General features: G+C 51.6%; 1 protein-coding gene across 5 annotated transcripts in view; it reads right to left on the reverse strand.

Annotated features, from left to right (window-relative positions):
* The window catches only part of AGAP1 (ArfGAP with GTPase domain, ankyrin repeat and PH domain 1), a gene marked incomplete at its 5' end in the record, with an annotated part of 560,328 nt that overhangs the window by 364,505 nt on the left and 182,155 nt on the right, over positions 1-13,668 (reverse strand). For 3 of the 5 annotated variants that reach the window (XM_082658104.1, XM_082658106.1, XM_082658105.1), the window contains 2 exons: positions 1,832-1,919; positions 8,417-8,475. In XM_082658104.1, the coding sequence (XP_082514230.1) occupies positions 1,832-1,919; positions 8,417-8,475 (147 nt within the window). Of the gene's footprint in view, positions 1-1,112; positions 1,125-1,831; positions 1,920-8,416; positions 8,476-13,668 lie in introns of all 5 variants that reach the window. The other 2 variants (XR_014296980.1, XM_082658103.1) reach the window with 1 other exon arrangement.

A 13,668-nucleotide genomic window follows, 5' to 3' on the forward strand; every position in this document is an offset into this window, starting at 1 on the left:
CGAACGTTCAAGAGAAAGGCTTTTGTGTTCATCAAAATATAAGGGCCCGCCACAAAGAAATCACAGTCAGGGCCAAATGCGATCGCACAAACTGAACGCCCAAAGGGACATGGCAAAAGCCACAGTAAGGACGAAATAGCACCACGCGGGGAAGGGGAAGGCGGCCACAGGCGGGAGAACCGGGGACCCGCACCAACCACGCCAGACGCCGAACGGAGCACAGGAGAATCCAGCTCGTGGCAGCAAAACCAGGGCCCAGACCACGAAACCTCCAGGGACCCCTGACCAAGGGGTCCCCTCAACTGAAATCCTGAGCATTCCAGGGGCACACAGGCAGCTTTACTTGAGGAGGTGATCCTCTCACTTGCAGTCCAGCTAATTAGTCCAGCAGCAGCTGGTGTCATCAATCTACACAATTGCTAGACCCGAGGAATAAGGAGAACCCCCAAGAAAAAGGCTCTAAAAAACTCTCGGGTGTAGTCAAAATGACTACGGCTAAAACCCACAGCCAGACACGAAGGCACAAATACGCAAGTACAACGCAGGTACGGATTCCAGGAAAGAAGATGGCCGACTTTCTCATCTCTCTGAAGCACGTAATTTTCTAGCATCTGTATCCATTTCTCAGTGTCTAGCTATGCTTTTCCTCATTGATTCCCACATTTGAGCCTTCACTTCTAATCTCCCTTAAACCATCATTTCAATACGGATGACGAAAAACGTAGGCCTTTCCCTCATGTGACCACCACGAGACTTTTATGGCGGGATCGCAAAATGCTGCACAGTCATGGCAGAGCCCCACGCAACGACTGCCACAGAATTCCATCTGCCACACTTTTCTGAACGGTTACACAGTATCCAAGACAGGAGTTAAATACTAGAACAGGTGTTACAGGAAACATGTGAAGCTACTCAGGACTACTGCTAAAAAGACGTCTAAGGGACAAAACAGGGTGAAATGTTGAACTTAAAAAAAAAGGAAAGGATCAAATGAAACAAAATAGGATGATATACACAGAACAAGGAGGGAAGGGAAGACTACAGCACAGAGTTGTGTCTCTCCTCGCTCTTCAAACAAGACAAGCGCTGCCATGAAGAAAATGTATAGTTACCTGCGTCCATATCTGCAAAGAATGGAACAGCCAGTAAGAAAAAGAAGGAACCAGAAATTCAGTGTCTCAGAGTTGGATTTTCAAAGGTTACATGGAGAGAAAATATAATTTAGAAAACTGTGTGTGGACACTCTACCTGGATTTGGGGACACGGGAGCTAAGCGGTTTCCTAGCATTACTACCATCATTTTATTTAAAGCAAAAAAACAAAATATGGATATGTTAACTGAAGAAGTAAAGGCCTCATGGCAAAAGAAATAGCTTCTTCTCATGCAAAGTGATTATTAAATGTTTACAATACAATATAAGGGGGGAAACATACTCAAACACATGGTGGTGGGTCATCTGAAAGGCTCGGATCTATGACTAAGGAACAGTACACACAAATTAGGTATAAACTCAAGATCTAGATCAGAGAAACGTCCAAGCAGTAACAGTTAAAGGAGCGACACTGGATTCACATCTGAAGGGACAGAACTATTCGGTACGAAATACATTCAACAGCGTTCATGGTTTGACTCTATCTGCTCCAAATGCCGAGATGGTCAGCGAAAAATACTACAGAAGAAGCAACGTGCCTACGGATCTTTACTGCTTGGTTATGTTGTGATTACTTTTCTCGACATGGGATACGTCACAGTAATGATTTAGAATATGCTAACAAAAAATTCAGAAAACTAAACCCTCTAGAGGTGGAGACTGTGTGACACGCAGCATACCTTCGGGAGACTCCTCCTGGACGTACGTGCCGGTCAGATAGCGATGCACCAGGGCCGACTTGCCACTGGCTAAATTACCCACAATGCCCTGAAACACAGAAATGGGCAGTCACTGAGGAGTAGTCAGTCTATCGTGCGATTCAGCAACCTGCAATAGAGAGGTTAAAATGGACGCAATCCTGAACACCACGACCAAGCATCAGCGGGGTGGCCGAAAATGGGCTAAATGCTTCTGCTGGAGAAGAAGGGATTCCAACACCTTCAATTAACCTCTCACGTTTTATCAGCCTCTACAGCCTGAAGAATCAACATGGTTAGAACACACACTGAATCCCGTGAGTGCTGGTTACATCAGGAAGGTGTACAGTGCGTCAGCCCACCAACACGTATTGTGGACCCTCGAAACACTCAACAAGGTACGAGGTTCAATGGGGCGCAGTGGCAGTACAGAGCCACAAGGGGATTGGGAGGACGTGCATTCCGTCACAACTCTGGGGTAGGATTTGCAGCCGGGTGAGACTAGCTGATAAAGAGCCACACCAAAAAAGCACAGTGCCAGGGAGGGACCGGAGGGGAGAAAACTGGACCAAGGCGGGGAGAGGAGGAGAGCCGGCCTGCATCTCTGGACACGGGGTCCACACGGCAGGACAGAGCAGGGACCCACGGTCAAGGCGGCAAAGGTGTTTGTGCTGGATGGAAACCAGGTCAGCATGACGTGAGGGCCACTGTACCAGCAAGCGGGAACTCACAGGCACCGGCACGCAAGGCTGGCTTCACCCTGCCTTCTTCAGAGAACGCTCCCGTGTTAACACAGCGGACACACCTGGACTCAGGTGGCTGTCCCTGGGGAGGCCCTCCCTCTGCTCAGGACCTCACTCCCCCTCTATCTTCTGTGCAAAGACTCTCCTGAATTTTAATCTTTTCCTCCCCGGCTAGAACTTTCCCCTCTGCATTTAAGCATGATCCAACCAATTCTCTCTTGAGGAAAAGCAGGACGAGAGACCTGCCCTGGACACAGGTCCCCCGCCTACGAAGAGCCTGCCTCCCTCTCGCCCACTCTCTGACCCTACCCACCCCCAGCCTGCTGTTTTGACCCTATGGCTACAAGGACACTGCTCGAGGTCACCGAGGACTTCTGTTTCTAAATCCCCTGGCCCTCCCCTTGCTGCAACACCAGAAGCTGTAGAGGAGATTCTCTTTCTTCAAACTTCCCGCTCTGGGCTTCCTCTTCAAATTACCCCCAGCCCACGCTGGCTCCTTCCCTAGACCTCCTAGATTCCCTAGATCCTGGATTCTAAGCACCCACCTCCAACCAAGGGAGCCAGGCTACATCCCACCTACTCCCAGTAAGCCATGGATACCCACTCTCATTCTCCAGCCCCACCCCCTCTCAAGTAAACCCAAACACACCTACACTGGTACTGAAACCTCAGCATGTCCAGACCTTACCGTTCTCTCCCCAATCTGCTCACCATCCTGTGATGACATCACCACTCAGACTCCCAAGCCAGACACCTGGACGCCGTCTCCAATTCCCACCCCGCCCAGATGTGCTTTTGAGGGTCTCCACACACACACCCCCACCCCCACCACGGGGCAGGCTGTGCGTCCGTCCACTGGATCCTGGGAGAGCCTTTAGCTTATCTCCCTGCCTGGAAGCTCCCCCTCTTCGCCCAGAGAATACCAGAGATTCTTTAAAATTGACACTGCAAAGATGCGACTCCCTCATTTCACAACTCTCGGGAAGCCTCCCACTGCCTGCAGGCCAGAGTCCAAGTATTTCATGAACAGACCACAAAGCGTCTCCCTCGAAATGCTCACGATCAATTCTGCTGCAGGCATCCAGGTCCGGCAGGGACCACACGAACATATCACTCACCTGGGCGCCCCTTCCTTCACCCGGAGAGAGTTTGGGGTGGCTTCTCTGCTTCTCTGCACACCCAGAACACTTCACACTGACTGCTGACGCTCTTGACGCCACCCCCCAGTACGCTCGGGTCCCCGAAGACCAAGAACTGTGTCTCTGATGCTGGCAAGGACACCTCTCTGAACGCCTACGCTCAGCACTGTCTCCGGCCCCAGTAAAGTGCCGGTAAACATGGGATGGTTGGATGGATGGATGGAACGGGGGGTGGGGGGTGTGCCTGGTTGGCTGGATAAATGGGTGACGGTGCCACTAATGAGAAGAACAAACATAAAAGCGAACAAATTTGCCACGAGATTGTGGAAAGTAAGTTAAAACCTGATCTAAAACCCTGAACCATCCTGTCCCTCCCACCGTCATGGTCCTTTCGTCCTCAGCTTCCCACTCCCTGCTTCGTCCTCGATATGCCAGTGACCAAACACCATCCTAACAGGCCTTGCAGACTCCAGACGCTTAGATCGTTCCACATCAATCGCTGCCCAAAATAATACTCCTACTCGTGGGTCAGCAATCGGTTCAGATGTCACCTCCTCTGAGAAGCCTTCCTAATGCCACAGCCTCAACCGGTGCCTCTCCCCAAAGCTCCCTTAGTGCCCTCCTCCTAACGCTACCTTGCCACTTACCTCTTTGTTTCCCCAACATCGGTATGTGGGTATGACTCTCTCCAGTGCTGACAAGGGACTGGGTCTCGTTTGTGTCTGGTTCTCTACCCCCCAGCATTGCCCACGGCGGACTCCTAGCAACACTGGGTGAATGAATGAATGACTGAATGACACTAACGCCAGTGCGTAGAAACGAGATGCTTTATTACCACAGCTCCAAGCCCCAGACTACGTGGACGGATCCCTTCCTGATTTGACTGATGTCTTCCCTTTGCTTTGGGCCTCTATAATCTGAGAATTTCTACCTGTTAATTATTCTCTTGCTCAAGGGTACCTGCTGCTTAGTCAGCTTCACGCTGAGAAAATCCGAAACGGTATGCCGCAGAATTGAATTTTTAATTAAGATTAGGCTTTTTCTTTCCCGAGGAGGAAAATGTTCAAAATCACTGTTCAGTCTGTGCTTTCTGTGTGTGGCAATATTCCCTCCTTCTTACATGTCAATGATTTGCTAAGAATTTACTCACCCCTTCTAGGGATCAAATCACTCAATCCCGGGGGCGGGGGGGGGAGGTGTTTTATTTGGACTGAATGGCCATCTCATATACCTCCTTATGTCTGCGCACCGTGGGCATTATTTTAATTTGAAACACTGGCAGAAACAGCCAGCCAGCTGTGAGGAGGAAATAAAGTGAGGGATGAAAATGCTCTTTAAGCTGTAAAGCTGCACTGGGATCCATGAACTGCTACTGGATACGAACCAGAGAGAACGGAATCAGGCCAGTCTGGGCCTACAGGCTCGGGGAGAAGCAAGGTAACACGGGAAAAGGTGTCCTGAAAATCACAGAACTGTGTATTCTGCTGGCGACGCGTCATCACACGGGCCCGGCATCCTCTGGGCAGGGCTGTGAACAGTCACATCACACGAGGTGTCTTTCTAAACTGAGTTCTCTACCGTCCCACACTTCACCACGTACCAGCTTATACACGTGGTTTGCTGAAAATAAAATCGAGGCTTTTGGTAAAAATCCCAGTTGAGAATTCAATGAAAACGCGCAAATAGGATATGACGGGTTGCTGACAGACGCCCACCTCTACAGGCCAGGGATCTACGGAGTGGTTTCCTTTCCGCCCAGAGGTAAGTGGTCAGCACGTGCTGCCTGGCACACGTCTGCAGGGACCCGAGTGTGGACCCAAAGCAACTGGCCCCCATCACACAACCTCAGGAAGCATATAGCATGGCACTACCACTCTTGAAAAGAATGCAAACATTGGGGAATTCCCTGGAGGTCCAGTGGTTAGGACTCCTTGCTTTCACTGCCGAGGGGCCAGGTTCAATCCCTGGTCAGGGAACTAAGATCCCACAAGCCATGTGGTGGGCCAAAAAAAAAAAAAAAAAAGAAAAAGAAAGCAAACATTGACATTTTTTCTCTGACAGATTCCAGATGGTTTATGGCCCAACATTACATGAAGAGTCCATCTGAGGCTTGCTATCATGTCACTGAATTGCTGCGTTTCTGAAAGAGTCAGGGGTTCCGAGGGTGCTGACCTAAGGGACCACCTGTCCCGGGTACTGTACCCAGGCAGGACACAATCGCAGCCCTGTGCATACACAGAGGCTGCCCCGGACAAAGGAGCATTTCTGTAGACGCTGGGAACGCCTTAGCACAGAAGGGATCTGCTGAGGAGGCCGAGCTGCCCGCTGCACCCCCCAGGCAGGAGGATGCCCGGCCCAGAGCGGAGCTGGCCGTCCTGCTGGGGTCTGGGCCGTCCCCGCACGGGTCGGGGGCAGGGCGCCTCCCCCAGAACTGCAGAATCCTCCCCATTTACTTCTCCGTGAGATGGAGTCCACCGCTCCTGTGAATTCAAGCCACCTTTGTGAGAGTCCTGTTTTAGGATCATAAGTCCGCACCACCGGTTAACACAAGCGCCCCTACACCTCCAAGCACTGATTCCAGAAAACTCATGCTTCTGAAATACCAGCAGAGAACAGGTTTTGGTAGGAGGCGTCCTCAGTCACGGGCTGCTATGCGGGCTCTGGTAGAACCCTCACCACCTTTAACTCCCCAAACTGGGTCTAAACCATGGGCCTTGACATCCTTCAACTTTAAACTTCAGCTCCTCCCTTGCACTGGCCACACTTCAGATGCTCTACAGCCGCACGGGGCCCATGGGTGCCACCCTGAAGACAGAGAACATTTCCACGTTGCAGAAAGTTCTGCCGGCAGAGCTGACGCGGAAGCACAAACTCCAGGTTCAGATACCGGCTCCTCGTCTCACTAACCAGGGCTTCCTTGGGCACACCCTTAACGTGTGAGGCTCCGCCCCCGATGCCTGGGGAGTGGGGACAACAGCACGACCGGCTCAGGACTCAAGGTGACGGCTCCACCCAGGAGGCACCCCACGTCCCGCACAGAGTAAGTGTCGTCACCAGAACGCTGTTCCCCTTGCTTTACTCTGACGGCAGGCCCCCAACCTTTGGCTGGCTCAAGAGGCCGCCTCTGAAACTGGGAAAGCTCCCTGGGAACCTCCCAGCAGCACTCCTGGCCGCGCAGCCGCGGTTGCTGACGTCGCTTCCCGACAGTGTCCCACGGGATTCGCTCTGTTCCGGGGACGGCGTCACTGAGCACAGGGGACAGAGCGGCACTGTCCCAGGGCTGGGCTTGCGGAATCCGCGCTTCTGGAACGGCCCCGGAACCGTGGGCCCCTCTGCCTCCCCCCAAGGAAGGAGCCATCGAGAAAGGTCAGACCTGCTGGGAGGAAGGAGCGGGGACGAGAGGGGAGGGCAGGGGGCCTGGCCTGGACGCCTGGCAGTGGCAGCGGGGACACACATCAGACGCCCTCGGGCCGGGGGGACGTCAGGGGGCCTGCCCACGAGCCCTCCCTTCAGGCCTTAAGTTTCAAAACCTGCTCTTCCCGGTGACACTGGAAGTCACAGACACACTTGGCCTTGCTCCATCTCCTTGTCTCGGAGGGAGAGGCCAGAAGGGGCCTGTCCCCCGCCCCCCCGGGTCCACCCGTGAAGCACCGCAGGTGGCTGGGGCCCCGGGAAGGGCATCTGAGGGCCTCTGGGGTCACCGGGCAGACAGGCTGGAACTGCTAACAAACCCTGGGGCCTCAGAGAAAGGGCACGTGGGGGGACAACATGCCGAGGCTGAGGGCCCAGGTGGGCCGAGCAGAGCAGGCCCAGGGCCTGGACAGGATGAGCTGACCTGCTGTCACCACGGTCAGTCTGTCACGTGAGAAGTTTAAGATACTCACACACACACACACACACACACACACACACACACACACACACACACGTCCTCCAGACGCCGCGTATTTCACACACACACACACACACACACACACACACACACACACACACACACGTCCTCCAGACGCCGTGTATTTCATAACAATGTGATTATTTAACAGTTCTAGCTGTCCTTTCTTCCATCCCCAAGTGCGGGGGGCAGGTGAAGTGGGGAGAGGCTCAGAGGTGTGGCTGTTAACAGATCCAGTCATTTTTTATTTAAGTCAGTTTAAATAGTGTCACTGAAAGAGTACTTAAAGTTCATAATAAAAACAGAACTTTAAATTTGATGCTACTCCTTTGTGACACAGTAAACAGTCACATTTTCTCAGTGATGAATTAGAATTACATCTTGATGCCTCGCTACAGAGACTGTCCATGACATCCTGCAAAGGACTAATGAGCTGTGTGCGTGTGTGCGCGCGCGTGTGTGTGTGTGAGACAGAATCTCTCTCTCACACACTCAGATACAAGAGACAGTGGTGGGTGGACCCAGCCCTGCACACAAGGCCACCTGCCATCTGTCATGACCGTCACGGGCGCCCTCGGGACTCCAGCCCTAACCTCAGCCTCACCTGGCCCCTCCCCAGGACACAGCAGAACACGGCCCACCTCTGGGCCCCAGGGAATGAGAACCCTGATGCCCACCAGGATGCGGGCTTGGGGCACTCACAGGTCACACCTCACCCCTTCCTGAGCCCCCCTCCAAGCCCCCCTCCTGCAGGTGAGGAATGACCACGCCCAAGGCCAGAGCAAACACTCACCACTTTGAGCTCCGGGACGGATCGACTTAACGTCCATTCCTGGCTGTTCACAAAGGCATCTGTAAAACAGGAGGGTAAAAGGAAGTGAGATGCTGAGACTTACCGAAGTGCAAGGTCAAGATACCCCCAAGGTGCCAGTTTTCAAACGGAAAGGACACCGAAGACGGTCCAGCCCACCCCTAGCATCACTTCCACCCAGAGAAGCTGAGATGTGCCTGGTTCACACGGCTGTTCCGATTCCAATCCGTGTCCTGCCTCTTAAAACGTAACACACGCTCCAACAACTCCGAAGTCCTGCCCCAGCCCTGTAGGGCCCACCCTGCCCAGGGGTGTTAAGACCCTTCCTATCGCGAATGTGGGCAAGTGTGAGGACGAAGGAAGCTCCTGGCTTTCCTGGAAATGACCCTGTAGCCAATGAACTTTGGGCCTTTTGGGTTTTCACTAAAATACTCACTTGCCTGAAATCCCCCCAATAAAGTTATGGTAGGTGGTGGTTGGAAAATCCAAGTGTTTACAATACGACACTATGGTTTAGAAGAAGACTTTCAAGCTGGAGTTTTGATCCTCAGAAACATATTAGACACTGAAGATCCAGTGAGAACACCTTGGGATGTGTCAGAAAGTCAAGGGGGAGGACTTCCCCGGTGGCGCAGTGGTTAAGAATCCGCCTGCCAATGCAGGGGACACGGGTTCAACCCCTGGTCCGGGAAGATCCCACATGCTGCGGAGCAACTAAGCCTGTGCATCACAACTACCGAGCCTGCACTCTAGAGCCTGTGAGCCACAACTACTGAGCCTGTGCTCTACAGCCTGCAAGCCACAACTACTGAGCCCGTGCGTCACAATTACTGAGCCTGTGCTCTAGAGCCGCGAGCTACAACTACTGAAGCCCATGTACCTAGAACCCGTGCTACGCAACAAGAGAAGCCACCGCACCGCAACGAAGAGTAGCCCCCACTTGCCGCAACTAGAGAAAGCCCGCGCACAGCAACGAAGACCCAACACAGCCAATAAATAAATAAATAAATAATAAATAAAGTTATTAAAAAAGAGAGAGAGCGCGCTGTTGCTGTGCTTGTAACAACCCAAGGCTGGTTACGTACATTTGGATGCATCCACGTAATGAAGGCTAAGTCGCCAACAAAATGTTTAAAACCCCAACGTACCAAAGTGCAGCCATCCCAAAGCTATAGGGTTGTGTGTGTGTGTGTGTGTGTGTGTGTGTGTGTGTGTGTGTGTGTGTAAAATACCCACACAAGCTTGTCCATGCTGAGAACACTTCTGGAAGGATTAAAAAAAACTTCACAGTTGCTGATCTAGGGTTAGGGAACCAGGTGGCCTGGGGACAAGGTAATGAAGAGATTTTCTTTTCATTGTCACCTTTTGGTACCTTCCACATTTTCTACCATCTGGCATGAAAAAAAAATACAATAATATAGTTTTTAATAACCTTAATAGGAAAACAAAGAGAGCAAAGTGGGAATTAAAATGAGCTCCATTCACTAACGCACGGCCGATATTTAAGCACATACCACCAAAGATTATGTTTATCACAAGTATTACATATTCATTATAAATTAAGCAGGGATCCATTAAAGAAAGACGCGTATTATATAAACACTGCAACAATGTGTGTGGTGCCTTTTTACTTGCAAACATATCTTCCCTCGAATGGAATATATTTGTTTGTGGCAACTAGCTTAATAAAATTAATGCCTGATCTACCTGACCAGATTAATAAAATTAATGCTTGACTTAACCAGAAAAACACATCTTCAGTTTTTAAAGATTTACTTTAAAAATGTTCATCGCCTCCATCATTGCCCGGGCAGGACTGAATGCTGCCTCCCAAGAGGCTAAATGAAACATAACAAAGATGCAGCAGAAGACATACACACCAGAGACTCCTTCACGCTAGTCCTCTATGGATTGGGACCTTTCTGTGGGCTGGACTCCCTAAGTGGGAGTTACAGGGATGACAGTGCAGCCCCTCTGGAAGAGTTCATCACGGGGTGAGCAGGGTGGGGACCATGGCGACCAGACCAGCCGGCTGCTCTAGTTAAGTCCCACGGTGCAGCAATCCTTAAAGGATAAACACACATGCGTCGGGGGCACACACCCAGCAGCCTGTGCGTGTGTGCGTGTATGGCAACTCGTGTATGGGAAAGCGTGTGCACGTGCACGTGTGTTCTCAGAGCAGCTAGAACCAAAGTCACGGAAGATGTGTCTCATTTCAGAAGAGGCCATTCCGCGCTCCACTCAATTCCCCCGCTTGGAGTAGAATAATCTTAAGAAAACACATCCCCATGCGCTTTTGAAATGCTACTGGACTTGAATTGAGAATAAAACACACCCAGTAAGCGCTGACTGACTGCTTTTAGCCTGTCGGGGACACTGAAGCCCCTTTAGCTGGCGTCACTGGGGGCCAGCATGCTGCGCGTCCTCTGTAATGACCCAATAGGGTTTAGGAAAAGAAGCCGGTTAGTCATTCCTGATCGTTAACATGGCTCCACTTCAGGTTACATTTTATCTTTTCAATTGAAATCATAATAGTGAAAAGAAATTCTCAAAGAACACAAAGATTAGGGAACCTGAAGTAACAGGGAACTTTTATCAGGAGTGAAGAACCCAAACTATTAGCTTCTTCAACAGAAATCTGAAGGCAGTTGGAGAAAGAAAGTGACCTTCCCCCCGCCCCCGCCTCCAAAGCAGACTCGGGGACAGGGCCTAAGGACACAAGGGGAAGTTATCAGGACCGAGCAGGAAACTAAAACTGCTCAGCACTCGGGGGGAACTGTTAGGAATTTTAAGCAGAAATTCTCGGCCTAGTTATTCTGAGTTGACGACCAAAACGTGAAATTAAAGGAAAAGACACCAACCCCCTGCTGTCTCACTGGTGTGCCCACAGGTCACACGCATGGCATATTATTTTAGGACTTAAGAAAGGGAATTCTAAACAGTTAAATGTGGATGCCAGTAGAATTCCTTCCTAGCTTAGCCCTATATTAAGATAAAGTCCAGCGAAGCTCAGACATGAAAATGCACTGCATCCACACAATGCACACTTTTTTAAATACATTTGTTTATTTTATTTATTTTTATTTTTGGCTGCGTTGGGTCTTTGTTGCTGTGCACAGTCTTTCTCTAGTTGTGGCACGCAGGCTTCTCGCTGTGGTGGCTTCTCTTGTTGTGGAGCACAGGCTCTAGGCGCACAGGCTTCAGTAGTTGCGGCACGTGGGCTCAGTAGTTGTGGCTCGCCGTCTCTAGAGCACAGGCTCAGTAGTTGTGGCACACGGGCTTAGTTGCTCCGCAGCATGTGGGATCTTCCCAGACCAGGGCTCGAACCCGTGACCCCTGCATTGGCAGGCGGATTCTTAACCACTGCGCCACCAGGGAAGCCCACAATGCACACTCTTATGATGCTGAGCAAAGAGGAAGCTGCCAGACCTACACTTTCAAAGGCAAAGGTGCTTGGGGTTTGGACAATTTGTGCTGAGCCCCAAGAAAAATGAAATTCAAACCACCTGGGTCATCCCTTTACGGCGTTCTCAGCAGTTTCTTTGTCTTTACGATTCTGGTGAGTGATGACGGAGCAGGCTGTGCACGTGGGGGGCGGGCATAAGGGGAATCTCTGAACCTCCCTCTCAATTTTGTTATAAACCTAAACTATTCTGAAAAAATAAGGTCTCAAAAAATGTAAACAAATATATATGTATATATACAAATACACGCATATATATAATATACACGCACATACACACAGACACACAATGAAATAAAGTGCCGAGCCTGGACCCCACCCTGCAGTGATGAGTAAAGTGCAGGTCTCGGAAGACGGCCGAGACAGAATGTATTTACAACACCACACTGTATTTATTCCTGTCTTGGTCCTAACACTGCTGACCACGCGGGTCACTGAGTGATAAACGTGTTTACACACACAGCGTTGCTGGAGAGCCAGCTCCTGGTGCCGCCCGGCCCGGGGGAGCCCTGAGAGCAGCGGGCAGCCTGGGCAGAGGGCCGGGCTCCTGCAGATTCCAACCAGCCTCCACCCAGAGGCCGTCTTGACAAATGGAACCACACACCATGCACCTGGACCACCAGGGTGTGGTCAGCCCTCCTCAGCATCCCGGAGGGTGTGACTCGGGCTTTCTTAGGAAACCTGAAAGCGTGATGCAGGAGGAAAGCAGGGATTATACAAACACCAGGAGAAACTCTTCTCTGGGCCAGTTCCGCCTCCTCCAAGTAGACCTCCTTCCTCGTCCCCACTGGCCGCTGCTTGCTTCCCATGCCCACGGGCACCCCTGCCCCCGCATCCATCTGGTTTCGTCCTACTGAGGAGCAGGGTTGGCCCAGCTGGGCCTGCTGACCTGCAGGGTGAGGGCAAGCAGACGGCCTTCCACGGAGTGGCGCAGACATCCTGGAGCTGGAAACAAAAGCCACACGGCAGAGGAAGGGGCCTGGACCCTGCAGCGGCCCCCGATCCTGGCCGGCCTAGGGGCCCCTCACCGCACCCCCTACACCCCAACACACTGGCGTGCACCCTGCTGTCCCTGAAACAGCCTGCACCCTCTTCCAGAGGACACGCACAGATCAACCGTTGACGGGGCTCCGGAGAGCATCGTAAGTGAGCCCCAAAGGATCGCAGAGGCCTTTCCCGGTTCTTCTGAAAGAGACACAGGTACAAAGGACGCGGGCTCATTTCAGAGAACAGCCCCTCTCCCCAGCAGCAGAGCTGCTTCTCTGAGCCCCTGGAGAAGAGCAAGGATGCAGCGAAGCCTTCTTTGCGGAACCTCCCTTTCCAGGACCACCTTCAGCCACGCCCTGGCTGCTCTCGGTGACGGAACAAGACCCTGGACCCCAAAGAATGCAAACAGCTCCTGACACCGACAGATGGGAGAACAGGCCTAAGACCGTCGGGGCAGGAGCTGCAGAAACAAACAAAACACAAATCCAACGACAAAGCTACTCGGCTGTTTATTTTTATTTTCACTCCCAGGAGAACTGTCTCCTTTCCCTCGCCTGGACTTTCTCAAAATTCATCCTGAGTACAAACTCCCTTCAGTCTCCGCCTGCTAAGAACACTGAGGGACTCAGCTCTGGTCTGTTTTCAAAATTATTCATATGCAGAACCGCACATTTAACCAGGAAATGTAAGGCCCTCATTTTACTACACACACAATAGGCGCTCTGACTCGAAAGCCCTTGAAAGCCATAATCGCTCCCTTTTTTAACAACCCCCTCAGACCAAA

Source organism: Grampus griseus (assembly GCF_964374135.1).
Source record: "Grampus griseus genome assembly, chromosome: 7".
Classification (NCBI taxonomy): domain Eukaryota; kingdom Metazoa; phylum Chordata; class Mammalia; order Artiodactyla; family Delphinidae; genus Grampus; species Grampus griseus.